This window comes from Humulus lupulus, chromosome 1 (assembly GCF_963169125.1).
Source record: "Humulus lupulus chromosome 1, drHumLupu1.1, whole genome shotgun sequence".
In the NCBI taxonomy this organism is placed as follows: Eukaryota; Viridiplantae; Streptophyta; class Magnoliopsida; order Rosales; family Cannabaceae; genus Humulus; species Humulus lupulus.
Window position 1 is genome coordinate 18,299,949 of NC_084793.1, and position 20,567 is coordinate 18,320,515.

The 20,567-nt window shown below is 31.6% G+C and overlaps 1 protein-coding gene across 1 annotated transcript; it reads right to left on the minus strand.

Moving 5' to 3' along the window:
- Window positions 1-794: 794 nt before the first annotated feature.
- LOC133788236 (UDP-glycosyltransferase 92A1-like) lies at window positions 795-2,710 on the minus strand. Its single transcript, XM_062225636.1, has one exon. It carries the CDS (start codon window positions 2,541-2,543, stop codon window positions 1,035-1,037), a length of 1,509 nt encoding a protein of 502 aa, XP_062081620.1. The 5' UTR covers window positions 2,544-2,710; the 3' UTR covers window positions 795-1,034.
- Window positions 2,711-20,567: the final 17,857 nt, after the last annotated feature.

Here is a 20,567-nt window from a genome sequence, read left to right on the forward strand (position 1 = left end):
TAGCAGATTATTTTTATAAAGAGAACATTAAATGAGCTGACAAAATTAAATTAATTTGACATAGGAGTGAGACATGCAGGCTCTACAAGACTCTACATGATATCGTACAATTCCAAATTGACCAAAGAAGATAAAAATTACATAAAGAAAAAAAAAACAAATCATACCAGGAGGGGCCTTTGAAGCTGTGACGAAGATAATTTTGAAGAGTTGTATTGTCATAGTGATTTGAAAACGTGTAAAAGAGAGTACAGTGATTAGGGTTTTGAGATTTTTATTACAAAGTAAAGAAAAAGTATTATTTCTTGAAAAGTAGGTGAGAGAATACAATGTCCTAGTTAATGTGGTCTGAACAAGCTCACAGCTACTTATGGCTGAAAAAGACTAAAGCCTATAACTATAACAACGGTTACAAACCAACATATAAAACAAACTTATACAGCTTATTATCTATCAAAAATAGGAGTAATAGATGGTTTGGTTTTAATAAGTTTTTATCTCATTTGATAAGGATTTTGGGATCAATTATACAATGTTTAAAATATTTGACTTTAAATAATGTTTCATCTTTAAATTAAATTCGTACGCATAAATTCTTAAGAATAGTAGCAAGTATGCATTGATTTCGACTGAACTTAGATAAAATTGTGCTTTTCTTTTGTAATGATTTCTAGTTTGATCTTCTTGCTGTAATGTGTTATTTAATTTGATATTGGTGCGTGGAGAATATCTCATCACTCCTCCCTACTCTCATCTCAAAAACATTGTTTTGTTTTCTTAGAGGCTAAAACCAATTTTTACTTTATCACAAATCAAGTTTCATTATTGATGAAAACCCAAAACATGACGGATCATGTTATACGAAGAGTTTTCTAGCAAGTAAAAGGTCTACACGAAGTACTAACTGAAAACAACCGTATGGTTTTCATACATAGTTTTATGGTCGGGGAAAAAAAACGGAAAAGGACACAACTAATAACACTTTATTTAATCAAGTTATAATCTCCTTGATGTTGACATTTTCTTCTCGATCTCTATGCTAGAATTGAAGCAACACAATCATCTATGGCTTTGAGAGCAGACCCTTTATGTTCTCCCTCTTCTTTTACGGCTGCTCTTATCTGCAACTTAAGCTCATTAGCCCTTTTCTTCATCTCTTCTCCTTTTCCATCTCTCTCCATCACCAAATCAATCACCTTCTTCACTTCATCCCCAGCAATGGTCCCAAGAGGTCCTCTACTCAGCTCAACACTCACACCCATCTCCTCCACCAACATCTTCGAATTGTAGTTTTGTTCCCCCGCCAATGGCCACCCAATGATCGGAACCCCCTGGCTCAAGCTCTCCAGCACCGAATTCCACCCACAATGGCTGAGAAACGCACCTATAGATTTATGCGCCATAATGTCCAACTGGGGCGCCCAGTTCCGCACCAACAAGCCCCGATTATTCTCCTTGGCTCGCTCTTCGAACCCTTCTGGCAACCACTCTTGTCTAAACTCTCCTTTCAAATCGAACCCCTCTGGAGGCCTTATCACCCAAACAAAAGGCTTCTCACTCTTCTCCAGTCCGATAGCCAATTCCATCATCTGGGTTGCTCCGATTGTGTTCTGAGAACCGAACGAGATATACAGAACGGACTTGGGTTCTTGTGAAGCGAGCCACTTGAACAACTTCTCAGCTGATATACCAACTTCTTTACTGACTCTCGGTTTGGAAATACTCAAAGAAGAAGAAGGTGAACACGACATGTCATTTAACGCAGCTTGAGGAAGAAGCAGACCGACACACCAAACGGGGCGTTTAACGTAATCCCGGAGGATTTGGAGTCCGAGGGGTTCGAGTTCTTCGACGGTGTTACACAACAAAGCGTGAGACTTCAGACAAAGCCTCAGCTGGGGTTGAAAGAATCTCGACCATGTATCTGAACCGTCGGCTACTCTCAAGAACTGATGTAACTGAGAGCGGTGGAACCGACACCGTTTCGGGAACCCTGTGACCTCGAATTCTTCGGACTCTGTTTTCCGGTGAGGGAGTTCGTTCCAGATAGAAATGAGTGCTGCAAAGCCGTATGCACCACAAGTAACGAAAGCGATATTGACGGTGTCGAAGCTATTGGCCAGGTCGACTGCCCACCCGTAAAACATGTCGGAGATAATACAAAGTGGCTGCCGTCCATATTGGCCGATACATTCGTGGATGAAGTTCCGGCATGGAGTTTCCAGAGATCTGGAAGCGTGCAAGAAGTCGATTATTTTGGCACGAGACAAATTCTCAGTGGTTTCAGTGTTGGGGGGTAAGCCATGGTCGGAACTGGAGAATGGTAGCTCGGCGAAATGGATGCCGGAGTTTAAGTCGTCATATCTGTTGGAGGAGGATCGCCGGAGGTAATGGAGGTTGAGCTTGGTGGTGGCGATAATGAGTGTGAAGCCTGTTCTTTGGTGAATTCGGTTGGCTAAGGTTAAGAAAGGTATGAGATGGCCATGAGCCATGAAGGGAAACATGACGATGTAGTGATCATCAGGGTTAGGCTGAGAACCCATCTCTGTTATAGATCTGCTTATTACGAACCAGAAATCACTAATATACTTGATTTCGATGAGGTTTAGTACGTAATAGGAAGAGTCACCGCCCCATATACAGACTATATAGAATGTTAGACTCACATTGCTTAATAAATATGATTCTTGCTGGCACCAACACGAAGGTCGGACGTAGGGATGGCAATATAAATCATTTTTACAAGTGGGCCCGGTTATTCTATCTGCATTCCGCGGGAAACAACCATTCAAGAAAGGAAAAAAAACTACCCCTTGTGTGTGCAGATACGCATAATTCACCCATAACTCTCCTGATATATATATATATATAATAATTTATTTATTTATTTAATTTTATTATATTTATATATTATTAAAAAAAATTATTTTAACAGTTGTTTTGTTAACTTTAGAAATATTTTAAATATTCGACAGCATGTATATTTAACATTTATTAAAAATAGATATTTATTAGTTATATTAATATAAATTTAAATTTAAATATTATAAAATATTATTATTATGATAATATATAATACAAAATTAAATATTTAATAATTATATTAATATAAATTTAAATGATATAAAATATTATTATGATAATAATATATAATCCTAATTTTTTACTAATTATATTAATATGAATTCAAATATTATAAAATGTTATTATAATAATAATATATTATATAAGACTAAATATTTAATACTTATATTAATATAAATTTAAATTTAAATATTATAAAATATCATTATAATAATAATACATAATACATAATCTTTAATAAAAATGATCATTTATAAATAAAAATATTATTATATTATATATTTTTTTTAAATCATAAACAATGTTTTGGTTTAATTTTTCATTTAATATGTTTATGTCATTCTTTTATATATAATATTGTTTATTTATATGACAATAATACAAATTTAATAAAAATACTAATTGATAAATCTATATATATATTAGGTAGAAATAACGTGCAATGCACGTTTGCTTAGTTTTAAAATTGTAAACATTGTCTATAATTTTAATAAAAACGGATTCACTATTTTTAAATATATATATATATAATAGAGTGAATTATAATTCTATAGTATATATAAATATTTATATCAATAATCTTTACATATATGATATCTAAACACAACGTATAGAAATACAATAATATTTAAAAATAAATTAATAATATAAAAAGTCACAATGTAAACAGTAATATATATGTATCAAATATTTTTAGTTTCTAATATATCTCACAATATCCTTTGGTGAATTTGATGAAGAAAACGAACTCCAATCACTTGATAAAAAACAAACTATCAAACAAATTTATAAGATAAAAAAATGATATGTGTGCCTATATTATTTTTAAATAGATATTATTTAATTATTTAAATTATCATAAAATATCTTAAAATATCATATTTTAATTTATTTATTTGTATTTAAGTTTATGTTTGTTCTAGTTTTTTAATTTGGCAGTGACAACAAAAGATTATATATTATATGTTAAATATAATATTAAGTTTAAGTTTAATTAAATTTTATTTAAGTTATAAAATATATGATTTTATTATTGTGAAATATCTTATTTTAATTTGTTTAATTATTTATTTATTTATTTATTTTATTTAAGTTTAAGTAATATTTACAATCTACTCTTAAATATAAGAATATTCTGTTAAATATAAGAATATTTCGTTAAAGTTAATAGAAAAAATATATATAAAACTGTTAAAACCAATCATTTTCGTTATCTAAACAATTTTTATATAGAACAGATATAAATGAGAACTTCAAAGGGATAATGTGTCACCCTAAAATATATTCAAAACAATCATTCTATTTTCTCCTTTAATTTAATTTTATTTATTCATTTTATGAATTTTAGTTGCACATTAGTTTAAATTTAAATAAAATATTTACAAGTTATTTTATTTAAATTAATAATATTATATATAAATATCTCATGCTATATATAATATTATAACACGAGTCTTTATCTCAATACACCTAACGTCATTTTTTTTTCTTTTAAAAAAAAAACGTAATTTCTTTTTCTTTTTTTTTTTTAAAAAAAAGAAACATTACACAATTCACATTAACATGTTTACTTTTAAAAAAAATTAATTTAGTTACACATTAGTTTAAAGTTAGTATATTAGTTATTAACGCCGTTTTTCGTCAACTTAAAATGTAGAGCACGTAAACAGTAAAGAATTATGGCCAGAAAAATACAATAAAACAAGGAGGATTTTTACGTGGTTCAGCAATTAACTCTGCCTAGTCCACGAGTCTTTGTTATTAGAACTTAGGAAATTTCTAGAAATCCTTCAGGGATGAATTCTCCAGAATTTCTCTCAAGATCACAAAATTTCGGTCCTCTTCAAAGATACATGACTTCTCTATTTATAGATGAAGTTTCAGGATACTATCCCACACGTTCAGGGAAGTTATCATGTATATTAATAAATTTAATGGCTTTAAAGCCTGTAACTCTTATATACAAGGAAACGTCTCCTGAAGACCAAGGGGCGTATAACTGACTAATAAATATCTCTTTATTATAGGGAAGTTACAATAATAAATGTAGACCGCGTCTCTTCAAGTGGCTCACTAAGCTGTTCGAAATCAGCAACCAGCACCATCAACATCATGCCTGTCTAGGTCTTTGAGTAACTTATGAGTTACATTATTTTCTCCGAGACCACATTGTTTCGAGCTCACACTCATGTCAGGCTCGGAACTCTTGATCCGAGGTCCCCCGAGAATGGACGCCTTCCGATGCCTATCTTTCGAGCTTATAAGGACTTCGAGGTCACCCATCTTCGAGGTTGCCACCAACTATGAAGATTCGGGGCCTAAGTTGCGAACACGTATTCTAGACATTGCGAGCTCACACCTGCCAAATCCAGCTTTCGAGATCACAATTCTCAAAGCTCGAAATCTGGGTGTAACATTAGTTTACATTTAAATAAGATACTCACAAGATATTATTTAAATTAATAAAATTATATATAAATATCTATTCATGATTTTATATATATTATAAACATTCTCTATTAATCTCATATTTTACTCTATTCTAATTTCTCTCCTTTTTTTCTTCTTCTCTCTAAACTCATTCAATTTCAATTCAGGTACATGACTTTCAATGTATATCATGCATATTTCCACACACACATGAATATCAAACTATGTTGACACTGCAATATATCTCAAAAAGTATTTTCAAGTAAGTGTTATGTACCAGACAAATATAGAGAGAACTCACTGATTGTGCAATATATGTATATTTATTTATAGTTGATTTATAGATTTTGACATTTTTCTTACATTTTTTGGAAGTATGTACTGAAAAAAAAAAAAATTTGTATAATCGAATTTAATTAGCTAATTGAGTATCGGTATTATATTGTTTGAATTTTTGTTCTCTATATATATATTTTCTTATTATATTATAATTATGTTTTTTGTTGAAAAGTGAATAGTTGTACAAAATATTATAATTATTATCATCAATCATCAATATTAATAATTATATTTTTCTCTCATTTGATATTTTCTTAAGCTTGTGACAAAACGTTATTACTAATGGTATTGTTTGGATTTGTGATTTGTTTTCATTATAGTAAACAAATATTTTATAGATTGTAATTTAGTGGACATTCCATCAACAAAAAAAAATACAGATGTTGATGTGAAAGCACAAAAATATTTTTTAGAAATAAGGAATATATTATGAATTAAAAAATATATTATTATGACAATTGATATTAATATTGTTTGTTAATTAAATTATAAATATAAATAAACGTTAATTTTTCACATTTTTATTTTACTTTTTTAATTTATGGCTATTAATTAATTAAAGAAAAAACTATATCCATTTTATCTTTTTTCTCATTTTTATTTTAATAATAATTATAATAGATGTCAATTAAAAATATCTATATATAATAATAATAATAATAAATAATCTATTAATTTGTATTTTTAACCTTTTGAGAAATTGCGGGATTATCAAATGTTAGTTTTTAACAATAAATAATCCAAATAAGTAGTCAACCAAATGTGTGCGGTTCAAATACTCTAACTATAGATTATTATTTTTAACATTTTGACAAAACACAAGATCCATAAGTTAATCTTACAAAAAATAAAAGGTCCTAACAGGTAATCGGCTAAAATACAAGGTTCAAAATAGTGTGAACCACATAAATTATATAAATAATTATATATATTTATATAATTTACTTTTTATAAAGAATTTTTAACCTTTTGATTAAATACATGGTCCAAAGGTTAATTTTTAAAAATAAAGAGTCAGAGCGAGTAATCAGCCAAAATATAGTATTCAAATAATTAATCTATCTATTTCTATTTTTAACCTTTTGACAGAACTTAAGGTCTATAAGTTAATTTTTAAAATAAAGGTTTGAACAGGTAATCGGCTAAAACACAAAATTCAAAATGGTATGAACCCTTACAGAAAACATAAATTATATAAATTTGTATAATTTAATTTTTATAAAGAATTTTGAACATTTTGAATAAATACAAAGTCCAAAGGTTAATTTTTAAAACTAAAGGGGGTAATCGACCAAAATACAATACTCAAATAATTTATCTATCTATTCTTATTTTTAATCTTTTGACAAAACACGAAGTCTAAAAGTTAATTTAAAAAAATAAAGGGTTCAAACAGGTAATCAACGAAAATAAGTCTTACACAAAACATAAATTTTCTTATACATAATTTAGACTTTATATATATATAATCACCCAAAGCTTACAATAACAACAATAATAATAAATAAATAAAATCACATGTTAACAAACTTTTTGAATTTTATTTTTGAAAAGGAATCCCTACCCCATAATCTCCCAAAAAAATATTTAAATATTTTTTTTTTAATAATTACAAAAGACTGCGCGAATCACGGTTATGTTTTCTACTTCTATTAATAAAACTAAGCAAACGTGTATTGCACATTGCTTGTATCTAGTATATTATATACTTATAGAAATATTAATAAAAACTAAAATATTTTTTCTATGTTTTACTATATTTTACTTTAAAATTTGGATATATAATATTTTAAGATTATCATATTTTAATTACTAAAAGAAATGATTATTAGATTTTCAGTTTGATAGTATTTAGGACGTTATTTTATTTTCGTATCTAAATTATAAAAATATAAAATTAAATTGATGATCATTTCATTTAATCTAGAAGATTTTTTTTCTCTTCATTTTATTATTATCAATGGGTACGGATAACCATGGTTATTCCCCATTATTTATTGGTTAATACACGTACTGTCCCCGATGGTTAATAAGACAGGTATGGTTATATAATTAACCTATGGAGATGAAAATGGTAATTGAAAAATCATCACCGATCCACACCATTGCCATTCCTAACTAGCAACCTATAATTCCTTAGCGACATCTCATAATACTTATTAAATTAAAAAATGTGGGACTCACTGAATTGTATTTATGCCACTGTCTTATGGTATTGGGCACCACTAGTGCCCCTTAGTAATTCTCAATAAATATTTACGTAGAGATTTAGGTTGTTGTAGTGCATCACAAAAATATATATATATGACAAAGTTTTTTGTGAAATTTTTAGTTCAATGATTAATTTAAGACCGATAAATATTCACAATCTAATAAAGTTTTCCGTTAATTTTTTTTAAATGATTAATTTACACTACATAATACATATATATATTTAATAATTGACCAAATACTTATTAGGAAGACTTCTCAATGGTTACTACTCATAGATGAGTACTAACAATTATGATGATGTGGTAACATAGTCACTTAGTAGAGCAAGTCACCAATAAGTAAGTATTTTTTTTCTATACTAATTTCGAATTTAGTTATTTTTTATTTACCATAATTAATGGTATTTCCAACCAATAATAAACATTAGCTCATTTAGAAACTGACATGCATTTGAAAAATGAAAATTTTATAATATTATATTTTCATAATAAATACAAGTTTTTCATTAGGTAACCCTTCCAAAAATTTAAAAAAAAATAACAAAAAAATAGAAATATTAATTAATAACTATAAATATGGACCATTGATCTTAATCCAACGGTTAATATTAAAGTAACCATCTATGGGTAGTAACCATTAACAGTGCACCCATACTTATTAGGAACATTATATTTGTACCATAAAATTTGATTAAGACACTCAATTTTTTATTAAAAATTAATATATAATATATATTTTAAATATTTAAATAAAAATTAAGAATAAATATACATATAAAAACTTGTTAAAGTAAGAGTTTTATATTAAAAAATTATGCATAATTTTTGATAAAAATTCTGAAAACAAGATTAATAAAATTATTGAAAATCAAATAAAATGTAGAGTCTCATAATTTACTTAGCTAGTTAAATAGTAGTAGTAGTAGTAGTAATAGCTAGTATTAGTTATAGTATGTTCATTACTGTGGATTTTGGTTCTAGCCGGGACTTAGTTGGAAACTCATAACAATAGTTATGAATTTTATAAGTTTAACCTATAATTTAAGAATATTAATTATAACATAAGGTTTGATTAATATTGCTGGTCCTAGGTGTGTTATTTATTATACTATAAGGTTTAGATAGAATTATTAAGATCGTGACACTTGTCGTGTGCACGTTTATTTAAGGATTTAATTATAGTTTAAATAAAAGAAAGTTCAAGAAAGCTCTAGAATCTTTCAAGACCATTAGGAGCATGACATTTGTCACAATTGTTTATTTGTGGATTAGATTGTTATTTAGATAATTAAATAGATTTTTCGTAACTGTAAGGTACTGTAACTTCCGACCTATTTTTGACCCAGTTATGTTATGAATTTCGAAAAATATCATTTCTAGAAAATTGTAGATAATTTAATTAGCTTTCTAACGGTATAAAGATGGTCTAAATTGGAGTTCTATAGCTTCAGTTATGGTGATTTTACTACAGGTGAGTTTAGAGTTAAGAGATTTAGAAAGTTAGAAGTTAGGGTTCTATTTTATTTAAATTTAAATTTGAATTATAGTTAGAATGAAATTTACCATTTTTTTTAAATAGAAGAAAGATCTAGAAACTCTAGAACCTTCCAGAACCACTAAGAGCATGACACTTGTCATAATCATGTTTATTTGAGGATTTAAGTATTTTTTTTAATAGGATAATTTCACTCCTCAAACTCTATAAGGACCTAGTACCCAGCCCTTTTACTTACTCTCCAGCTGTGATCATACTCTAAGGTGCTAGTGAGAGCATAAGAGTGATACACTTGGGTTGGGAAAGAAAAAGCTTTATCATTCTTAAGCTTTACCAAACACCTGGGAAGTAAGGATTAGGGTATTTCAGTATTGGAGTTAGGTCAATCCTTAAGATCAACAAAGGTACCCTTATTCTTAAGTTTAATTCTTTTGATTCCTTAGTTTCTTTAGTTTTCATTCAGGTTCTAACTTTTGTTATGGTTTTGTGGTTAGGATTTTAAGTTCTTTGAACTTAAGGTATCTTTTCGGTAAGTTTCCTCTTGGTGGTTTAGTTCTATTCTTTTCATCTCTTTCCCTTAGAGATACTCACTATTTGTATTGTTGGTTTAGGAGTGTTCCAAGTCCCGCATTTGTTCTCAATTATCCCGGTTTTGGTAAGGAAAATAGGCTAGATCTTGTATGTTTGAATGATATGTTATGCTTTTATGTTATGTTATGTATAATATGTTATGATAAGTTTATGTTTTAATATGTTATGTTATGATTTACCCTACCTCAAATATTAGACAGGGGACGTAGATGGGTTATCATACACTACATGTGATCTAACCTACCTCAAATATTAGATAGGGGACGTAGATGGTTTATCACATGTCATAATGGCCATTATTAGTATAGTCTTATATGGAATATGTCATAATATGTTTATAGTATATGTTATAATATGTTTTTAGTATATCTTATGATATGTTTATAGCATATGTTATGATATGATTTTATGTGTATGTTTATGGTGTTAGTAGTTTTTCCTTGTTGGACATTAGGCTCATTCCTTTATTTATTTTTTTAGTGTAATGCAGGAAGTTAGATATGGAGGCAGAAGGATTCTTGGAAGCTTGGCATGTGTGTTGAGGATGAACGGACTGCGTGTCGATCAAGGATGACGTTATTTTAGTCTTTTAAAAAAATTATGTTATGATGTAATTCCAACTAGTATTTAAAGATTATGTTTTTTTATGTTTTGTCAAACAATATTTTTATGTTTTAAACAATGGGTACCCATACCATGTTTTACATTCTATTTTGTAATATTTGTTTTTTTTTTAATTTTAATATAGTGATTATTATTTTCAAAGTAGTAGCTATGTCTAGTAGTTTTAATGATCCAAGGTCTTAGAAATAGTTGGGTCATTACAGTTGGTATCAGAGAAACGGTTCATATCCATGAAGTTCTCCTTGATACACACGCTCAAGCTCTGAATCTAACTGCCAATGTAAGTGTTTATGTTATAGTTATCATGTTTGTGTTTATTATGTTTACGTTTATTTTAATAGCCTGATTTTTTTTTTTATGTTAGTTTATTGTTAGTTATTTGTTTATTGTTTTATTTTGCATTTATGATTGTACTTAGTGAAAAAAAATTTCCAAATAAATATCATTGTTATTTTTTAATGACATGTATGAGTTTGATTTTTTTTCAATCATAATAAATAATGACCAAGTTCGGTGATGATGGATACAAATCAATGGACCAGGTTCTATATTGAGAGATAGAGGGTCATAGTAGTGGGAACGATATTACTGATCCCAGCCCTCCCTCAGTATGGTTAACTTTGGAACAATGATGAGTTTCGAGCCTGAGAATTAAGTCATATAGCATAATTAGAAACACACTTAGAAAATAATAAAGATGGCTTTTTTTTTTAAGTTTAGAAACACACCCTAATTATAAAGAAGGCTCACATATTTTTAATTTCATAAGAAGTCATAAATTAATAGGTCCGAGTTATGTTTGCTTAGATTAAGTTTTGCCTTAGAGCCTATTAGGGTAAGTTCTAACATGTTCTCGACTGTTAGAACATTTACTGAAAATGTCGCTCAAAAGGTCTGCACGCGTGAATGTCAATGCCTTCAACGCTGCTCCTGAGAGAAATGAAGCCCCTCCAGTTTTCACAGAAGGGGAGTACATGCTACTGCCAACCGAAGTGCGTCGTCGTCGCCACCGGTTGACAACACTGCGGAAATTGCAAGACTACGACAACAAGTGGAGGAATTACTACAGCAATAGCGACAATAGACTCAGCCTCCGCCTCCGCCTCCGCCGCAACCACAGCCTCAGCAAATGGCTCAAGTACCCCATCAAGTAGGTCCTTATGGGGGATGGTCAATGGCGAACCATGCGCCATACCCAACTCAGCACATGGAGCCAATCTATGAGCGGTTTCGTAAGCAACACGCTCCAAACTTTGAAGGGACAACAAACCCCTTCGAGGCAGAAGAATGGCTCAGAAATGTAGAGTCGATCCTAGCGCATATGAATCTCGGCAACGCGGACCGCGTATCCTGTGTTTCGTCTTTGCTTAAGAAAGATACTAGAATATGGTGGGACTTAGTTCAGCAGACTCACGATGTCGCCACCATGACATGGACCAGATTTGTGGAGCTGTTCCACAAAAAGTACTACAACTCGACAGTCATCGCCACAAGGGTCGAGGAGTTCTCTAGTCTGAAGCAAGGCAACTTGATGGTAGGAAAGTATGCTTGACAGTTCGACAGATTAGCCAGGTTTGCACCAGAGTTGGTTCCAACTGATTTTCTGAGGGTGACCAAGTTCGTTAGAGGACTGATAACTCTACAAAATAGAGTTATTTTAACATATTTTATATGCTAATTGTTGCTTAGTTCTTGAATTTTTAATTAACTTCTTAAGTTTTTATGTAATTTTTAATTTATTAGTCTTATTGTAGTTTTCTAGATTTTTATATGTTTTTATAGATGTTTTATTATAATATGTTGTAGTTAATTATTTGAAATTTGTGTTGTTAGATTATAAGTTAAAAAAATGTGATTTTATTGAACTTAATTTCCAAAGTAAATTAAATTTCAATTAGTATTTTCATGGACTTAATATGAGTTATTTTATAATTGAAAATATTTGATTCTAATTTAATATTTACTTATTGTGTAGGATTTACTTTGCAATTTTTTTATGCTTGAAAAAGAAGAGAAATGGAAAATAAGTTGCATTTTTCCCATTTTTCTCTGCCCAGTCTGAAGGCCCAATGCCTCAACCCAGGCCCGCCTGCCTCCTTTCTCCTCCAGCCAGCCACAGGCCCACGACCCTCCTGCCCTTCACGTGCACTTCCAAGCTGCCCTCTCCCAGCCATCATCTCCCAACCATGCACCTGGCACAGCCCCACAGCTCAGCAATTCCCAGCACCCAGCCGCCACTTGTCCCAGCTGTGTCCTCAGCATTCGGCCTCCCCCAAACTCCTCCCAGCATGACTCCCCCAAGCAGGTCTTACTGAAGCACCCATCTCCTCCTTCAGCAACCCATCATTTCGGCCCACATTCATTTCCTCAGCTGCCAGCCATTCGGCCCAGTCACCAAGCCCAACTCAACCGCATGCCAGCCGCCTGCCACCAGCAGCCAAATAGCTGCATTTTCCCATTTTTGAGCCTAAAATTGCCTAAGTGTACCATTTGTCCCCTATGTTCAAAATGCCAACTTTTTACCTTTTTCTCTACACATTTTCACCACAACATCATCATTACACCCTATAAATTACCTCTACATACCATATTTATTTATTTTTATTAAACCAATCAATTTAATTAATTTAAATTGATTATTTTAAATAATCCCATTTTGGCTATAAATATGGTATTTCAAGACCATTTTAAGGTGCTTAATTTTTGGTTACTATCTTCTTTTCTCCCATTTTCTCTCTACCATCCTCTCTTCCATTTTGGGTTTTTCAAGAGCATTTTGCAAGTATGTATGTCATTTATTTTGTAATTTCTACTCTAGTTATGTGCTTTTAATCTTTTTCATAAGATTATTAAGATCATGATGAAGCAACTTGTAACTAGGTAATATTTATGTTGTATGTTGATTTCCCTTGTAATGCAACAAGTTTATGGATTTTTCTTCTCCATAAATGTCTTTCATCTTTAATATCTCATATTTTGGATTGTTAGATAATATGCACTTTGTTCTTCATTTTGCAAAAACATAATATTCATTGTGTAAGATGTGTCATTAAATTGTACACATCCATTCTTAGAACAAAAATATTATGTCTTGCCTTATAAATAATGTTCATTGATTTATTTGTTATTCCATTAGATTGATTTACACTAAATGCTTTGAAATTATAATTTTGAAAAGTGAAGAAAAATCCTATCTTTTTAGAAGTAATTTGTGCTTAAAATTATAAATCTATTTGGAAAATGATAGTTTGAATTATTTTAACTATCACTAAAACTTGGGAATCAATATACTAATAAATATTATTAAACTTGCATTTTGTGGATTCTAGTATCTTAATAATCTTTTCTTTTAACACTTATTTTCAAATCATTATTGCTTTATTTTTATTCTCTTAAATAGCTTTATTTTTCAATCTTTTATTTTATGTTCATAACATTAAAACTCATCAATCTTTAGAGCTAGGATAGAATTTATTACTCTTGATTTAAAATAGTTTTCTTTTTTTGATTTTAGACAACTCCTTTGGGTTCGATCTCGTGCTTACACGAACACTATATTCCATATACGATTCGTGCGCTTGCGAGTATAAATATTTAAAACATACCCATTTTGGGTCCACTTAGACCAAAGAATGAGTTAGGGGTTAAGCTAGCAAACCCTGGAACCACTACTTACGCCGATGCATTAAAAATGATTATAGAAGTAGAAAAGGCTTCAGGCGAATGTTAGTAAAGAGGAAGCTAGTAAACCTGAGCCTAAACAGCAGAGTCAACCTCAGAATGGTCGAAACAACAACCACAATAGCCATCAGTCTAGCAACAACAATAGTAATGGTCAGAAAAGAAGGCATCCTGACAATAAGCAGTCCGATAATGATAAAACGGCACAGACAAACAATGGAGATAATAGGTCGGGTTATGTAGAATACCCGCAATGTGCTAAGTGCCAAAAGAAACATCCTGGTGAGTGTCTTACAAACACCAAAGGATGCTTCAAATGTGGTCAGGAAGGTCACCAAAAGAAGGAATGTCCATAGCTCAAGCCAGAGGAGAAAAGGGACAGCAAGATGATTCTTGCCAAAGTCTTTGCCTTAACCCAGGGAGAAGCCCCTGCTAGTAATAAAGTGGTCACAGGTCAGATTCCTATCCTCGATAGTATATGTTCAAGTATTGTTTGATTCAGGAACAACATACTCGTATATCTCGTTAGGAATGATAGAGAAATTAGACAACCCTTGTAGAACTAGGTTTGTGGCATAGTTGCCTTTGGGTGAAGTAGTTCTATCAACACGAATAGTACGAGGCGTACCGATCAAAATTGAGGACATAGAACTAGAAGGAGACCTGATAGAAATAGAGATCAAAAACTTTGACATGATATTAGGCATGGACGGACTAGCAAGGCATGGCGCAACCATCAATAGCAGATGTAAGCAAGTAACGTTCGAAACTCCTAACGGCCTAAGACTATGTTATATGGGAAAAATTTCAGGACTATGAACGCTGCTTATTTCATCTCTCAAAGCTCAGAGGATGATAGAAAAAGGATGTTACGCATTCTTAGCCAATGTTACGGATATGGTAAAGGAAACACCACTAAAAGTTGGAGACTTCCACATTGTAAAGGAATTCCCAGAGGTATTTCCTGACAAAAAGCAGGATTGCGGCCGACACGAGAATAGACCTCACAATCGAACTAGTACCGGGCACCAAGCCTATCTCAAAGGCACCGTACTGGATGACACCTACCGAACTCAAGGAGTTTAAGATGCAGCTACAAGAACTCTTAGACATGGGGTTTCATTAGACCGAGCCATTCACCAAGGGGAGCACCGGTTCTATTTGTGAAGAAGAATGACAAAAGTATGCATATGTGTATAGATTATCGCGAGCTGAATAAGGTGACAATTAACAATAAGTACCTGCTACCTTGACTTGACGACTTGTTTGATCAACTCCGAGGGGCAACCGTGTTTACAAAGATTGATCTACGGACCGGGTATCACAACTCAAAGTACGGGAAAAGGATATTCCCAAGACGGCTTTTAGAACTCGTTATGGAGATTATGAGTTTCTAGTTATGTCTTTTGGTCTTACCAACGCTCCATCCGCGTTTATGGATTTAATGAATAGGGTCTTTAAGGACTACTTGGATAAATTCGTTGTAGTATTCATTGACGATATCTTGGTGTACTCAAAAGATAAAGTCGAGCATGAGAAACATTTAAGGTTGATCTTGCTGCGACTAAAGGAGCATCAGCTTTATGCCAAGTTCAAGAAGTGCGAATTTTGGCTTTCACAAGTAGCATTTCTCGGCCACATAGTATCCAAGGACGGGATTACGGTAGAACCATCTAAGGTAGAGGCTGTAAAGGATTGGCCAAGACCAAAGAACGCGTCTAAGGTAAGAAGTTTTTTGAGACTAGCAGGTTATTATTGGAGGTTCGTAGAAGGCTTTTCTAAGATAGCCACTCCGTTTACCAACCTAACCCAGAAACAACAAAGGTTCAACTGAACTGATAAGTGTGAAGAGAGTTTCCAGTTGCTTAAGGATATGCTCAACACCAGTACTTTATGTACCGACACCCAATGATAAGTTTGTAGTCTGTTGCGATGTGTCGAAGCAAGGATTGGGTTGTGCGCTGATGCAAAATGATAAGGTGATAGCCTACGCCTCAAGCCAAACGTAGTTGTTGATGCGCTAAGTAGGAAGAATTACGGAAGTCTAGCATCATTAGCTGGAATAGAAAAGTCGCTACAGCAGGAGCTGATCAATGTTGGAATAGAAGTAGTCATTGATAACCTGACTAACTTGTCCATCCAGTCAAGCCTGTTAGAAGATATATGAATTGGGCAAGGACATGATGACACATTAGTAACACATATGGATGCAGTTAGAGAAAGGAAGGCCACAGATTTCCCAATATCTAGTTAGGGGTTATTAAGATACAAGGATCGGGTATGCGTGTCAAATGATCAAGGGATTAAGATGAAGACTTTAGAAGAAGCACACAATACCCCATACTTAGTTCACCCAGGGTCGACCAAGATGACTCACGACCTTAAAATGTTGGTGGCTAGGAATGAAGAAATATGTAACAGAGTATGTGTTTAAATGCTTGGTATGCCAGCAAGTGAAAGCAAAACATCAGTGGCCTGCAGGCTTATTGCAACCACTTAGCATTCCAAAATGGAAATAGGATGACATAGCCATAGATTTCGTGATGGATTTGCCACGAACAAGTAAGCAGCATGATTCGGCTTGGATAGTCATAGATAGATTAACCAAGTCAGTTCATTTCCTGTCTGTTAAGACTTCGTACACAGCAGATCAATACGCAGACGTTTAAGTCCAAGAAATAGTTCGACTGCATAGAATCTCTAAGACAATAGTATTCGATAGAGGATCGGTGTTTACATCAAGATCTTGGAGTAAGTATTTGCCGCTGATAGAATTCTCCTACAACAATAGTTACCAGTCAACCATTGGGATGGCACCCTACAAGCTACTTTATGGAAGAAGGGTCGATCGTCGTTGTATTAGGACGAGGTAGGAGAAAGGCAACTACTTGGACCTGAAGCTGTTAGAGGAGCTCAGGATGTAGTAGCGCTGATTAGAAAGCGTATGCTCGTTGCTCAAAGCCATTAGAAAAGTTATGCGGATGCCAAGCAGCGTGATGTGGAATTCAAAGTCGGAGATCAAGTCTTCTTAAGAATATCTCCTATGAAAGGATGTAAAGCGGTTTGGGAAAAAAAAGGGGTAAGCTTACTCCCCGGTTTATAGGTCCTTTTGAGATAGTGGACAAAGTGGGAGTAGTTGCATATAGATTAGCCCTACCGCCAGCTCTAGCAGATAGCCATAATGTGTTCCACATCTCGATGCTGCGTAGATATGTGTCAGACCCATCTCACGTCCTCAAGTACGATACGATAGCACACCAGAAAGACTTGAGTTAAGAGGAATGACCAGTTAGCATCCTAGATAGAGGGATGAAGGAATTACGGTCTAAGAGTTTTCCGATCATCAAAGTCCTATGGAGAAATAGTTTTGAACGAAAGGCAACGTGGGAGTTGGAGGAGGACATGTTAGCCCGGTATCCGAAATTGTTTGATAAGTAAATTTCGAGGACGAAATTTTTTTGTAGTAGGGGAGAATTGTAGAGTCCTAGAATTTACTTCGCTAGCAGCAGCAGCAACAGTAGCAGCAGCAGTAGTAGTAGTAGTATGTTCATTACTGTGGATTTTAGTTCAAGCCGGGACTTAGTTGGAAACTCATAGCAATAGTAATGAATTTTATAAGTTTAACATATAGTTTAAGAATATTAATTATAACATAAGGTTTGATTAATATTGCTGGTCCTAGGTGTGTTATTTATTATACTATAAGGTTTAAATAGAATTATTAAGATCATGACACTTGTCGTGTGCACGTTTATTTAAGGATTTAATTATAGTTTAAATAAAAGAAAGCTCTAGAATCTTCCAAGACCATTAGGAGCATGACATTTGTCACAATCTTGTTTATTTGTGGATTAGATTGTTATTTAGATAATTAAATCGATTTTCCATAAATTTAAGGTATTGTAACTTCCGACCTATTTTTAACCCAATTATGTTATGAATTTCGAAAAATAGCATTTCTAGAAAGTTGTAGATGATTTAATTATCTTTCTAACGGTATAATGATGGTCTAAATCAGAGTTCTATAGCTCCAGCTATGTTGATTTTACTACAGGTGAGTTTAGAGTTACGAGATTTATAAAGTTAGAAGTTAGGATTCTATTTTATTTAAATTTAAATTTGAATTATTGTTAGAATGAAATTTACCATTTTTTTTAAATAGAAGAAAGATCTAGAAACTCTAGATCCTTCCAGAACCACTAAGGCATGACACTTGTCATAATCATGTTTATTTGATGATTTAAGTATTTTTTTTAATAGGATAATTTCACTCCTCAAACTCTATTAATAGGACCTAGTACCCAGCCCTTTCACTTACTCTTCAGCTGTGATCATACTCCAAGGTGCTAGTGAGAACATAAGAGTGATACACTTGGGTTGGGAAAGAAAAAGCTTTATCATTCTTAAGCTTTATCAAACACTTGGGAAGTAAGGATTAGGGTATTTCGGTATTGGAGTTAGGTCAATCCTTAAGATCAACAAAGGTACCCTTATTCTTAAGTTTAATTCTTTTGATTCCTTAGTTTCTTTAGTTTTCATTTAGGTTCTAGCTTTTGTTATGGTTTTGTGGTTAGGATTTTAAGTTCTTTAAACTTAAGGTGTCTTTTCGGTAAGTTTCCTCTTGGTGGTTTAGTTCTATTCTTTTCATCTCTTTCCCTTAGAGATACTCACTATTCGTATTGTTAGTTTAGGAGTGTTCCAAGTCCCGCATTTGTTCTCAATTATCCCAGTTTTGGTAAGGAAAATAGGCTAGATCTTGTATGTTTGAATGATATGTTATGCTTTTATGTTATGTTATGTATAATATGTTATGATAAGTTTATGTTTTAATATGTTATGTTATGATTTACCCTACCTCAAATATTAGACAGGGGACGTAGATGGGTTATCATACACTACATGTGATCTAACCTACCTCAAATATTAGACAGGGGACGTAGATGGTTTATCACATGTCATAATGGTCATTATTAGTATAGTCTTATATGGAATATGTTATAATATGTTTATAGTATATGTTGTAATATGTTTTTAGTATATGTTATGATATGTTTATAGCATATGTTATGATATGATTTTATGTGTATGTTTATGGTGTTAGTAGTTTTTCTTTGCTGGGCATTAGGCTCATTCCTTTTTTTTTTTTTTAGTGTGATGCAGGAAGTTAGATATGGAGGCGAAAGGATTCTTGGAAGCTTGGCATGTGTGTTGAGGATGAACGGACTGAGTGGACTGCGTGTTGATTGAGGATGACGTTATTTTAGTCTTTTAAAAAAATTATGTTCTGATGTAATTCCGCAACTATTATTTAAAGTTTATGTTTTTTTTTATGTTTTGTCAAACAATATTTTTATGTTTTAAACAATGGGTACCCATACCATGTTTTACATTCTATTTTGTAATATTTGTTTTTTTTTAATTTTAATAAAGTGATTATTATTTTCAAAGTAGTAGCTATGTCTAGTAGTTTTAATGATCCAAGGTCTTAGAAATAGTTGGGTCATTACATAAAAAGAAATAAAAAAATGTCAAACAAAATATTAAGAAAAAATGTTTAATATATGATTTTAAGAATTAATTTTTTTAATTATTGGTGTGCCTATATATATTATTTGAGTACAAATATAATGTCCATACTCATTATACTCATTGATAATAAAAACAGAGTACACACTTGTAAAATGTACGTCATAATATATTTTAAAAGATTAAAATATTTTTAAAAAATTAATAAATCAATAATTAATTATAGTTAAATTATTTATTATATAATAATTTGATAATCATAGTTTTACATTACGTTAAGTACTTATTAATTATTAAAATATTATTAATGTGTTGTGTTTAACAAATAAATTGTTTTTTTTAAGAAAAAATTATAATACATTATAAATGCTGGACACTGGAATTAATATAATAAAAAATAGGTAATTTATATGCATTTTTTTTATTATAAAGTAGGCTTATTTGAAGCAAAAGTCTCCGGTTTAATTTTAGTGAAAATTACATTTTAATATGGGTTTTTTAATAAAGTTTTAAAAAATATGGCTTTTTTTTACTAGTATTATTTTATGGCTTTTTAAAACTTTTATTCCATTCTATGGGATTTT

Coding starts and splice junctions, on each gene's coding strand:
- LOC133788236 (XM_062225636.1), bottom strand. CDS start 2,543: ATGGGTTCTCAGCCTAACCCTGATGATCACTACATCGTCATGTTTCCC.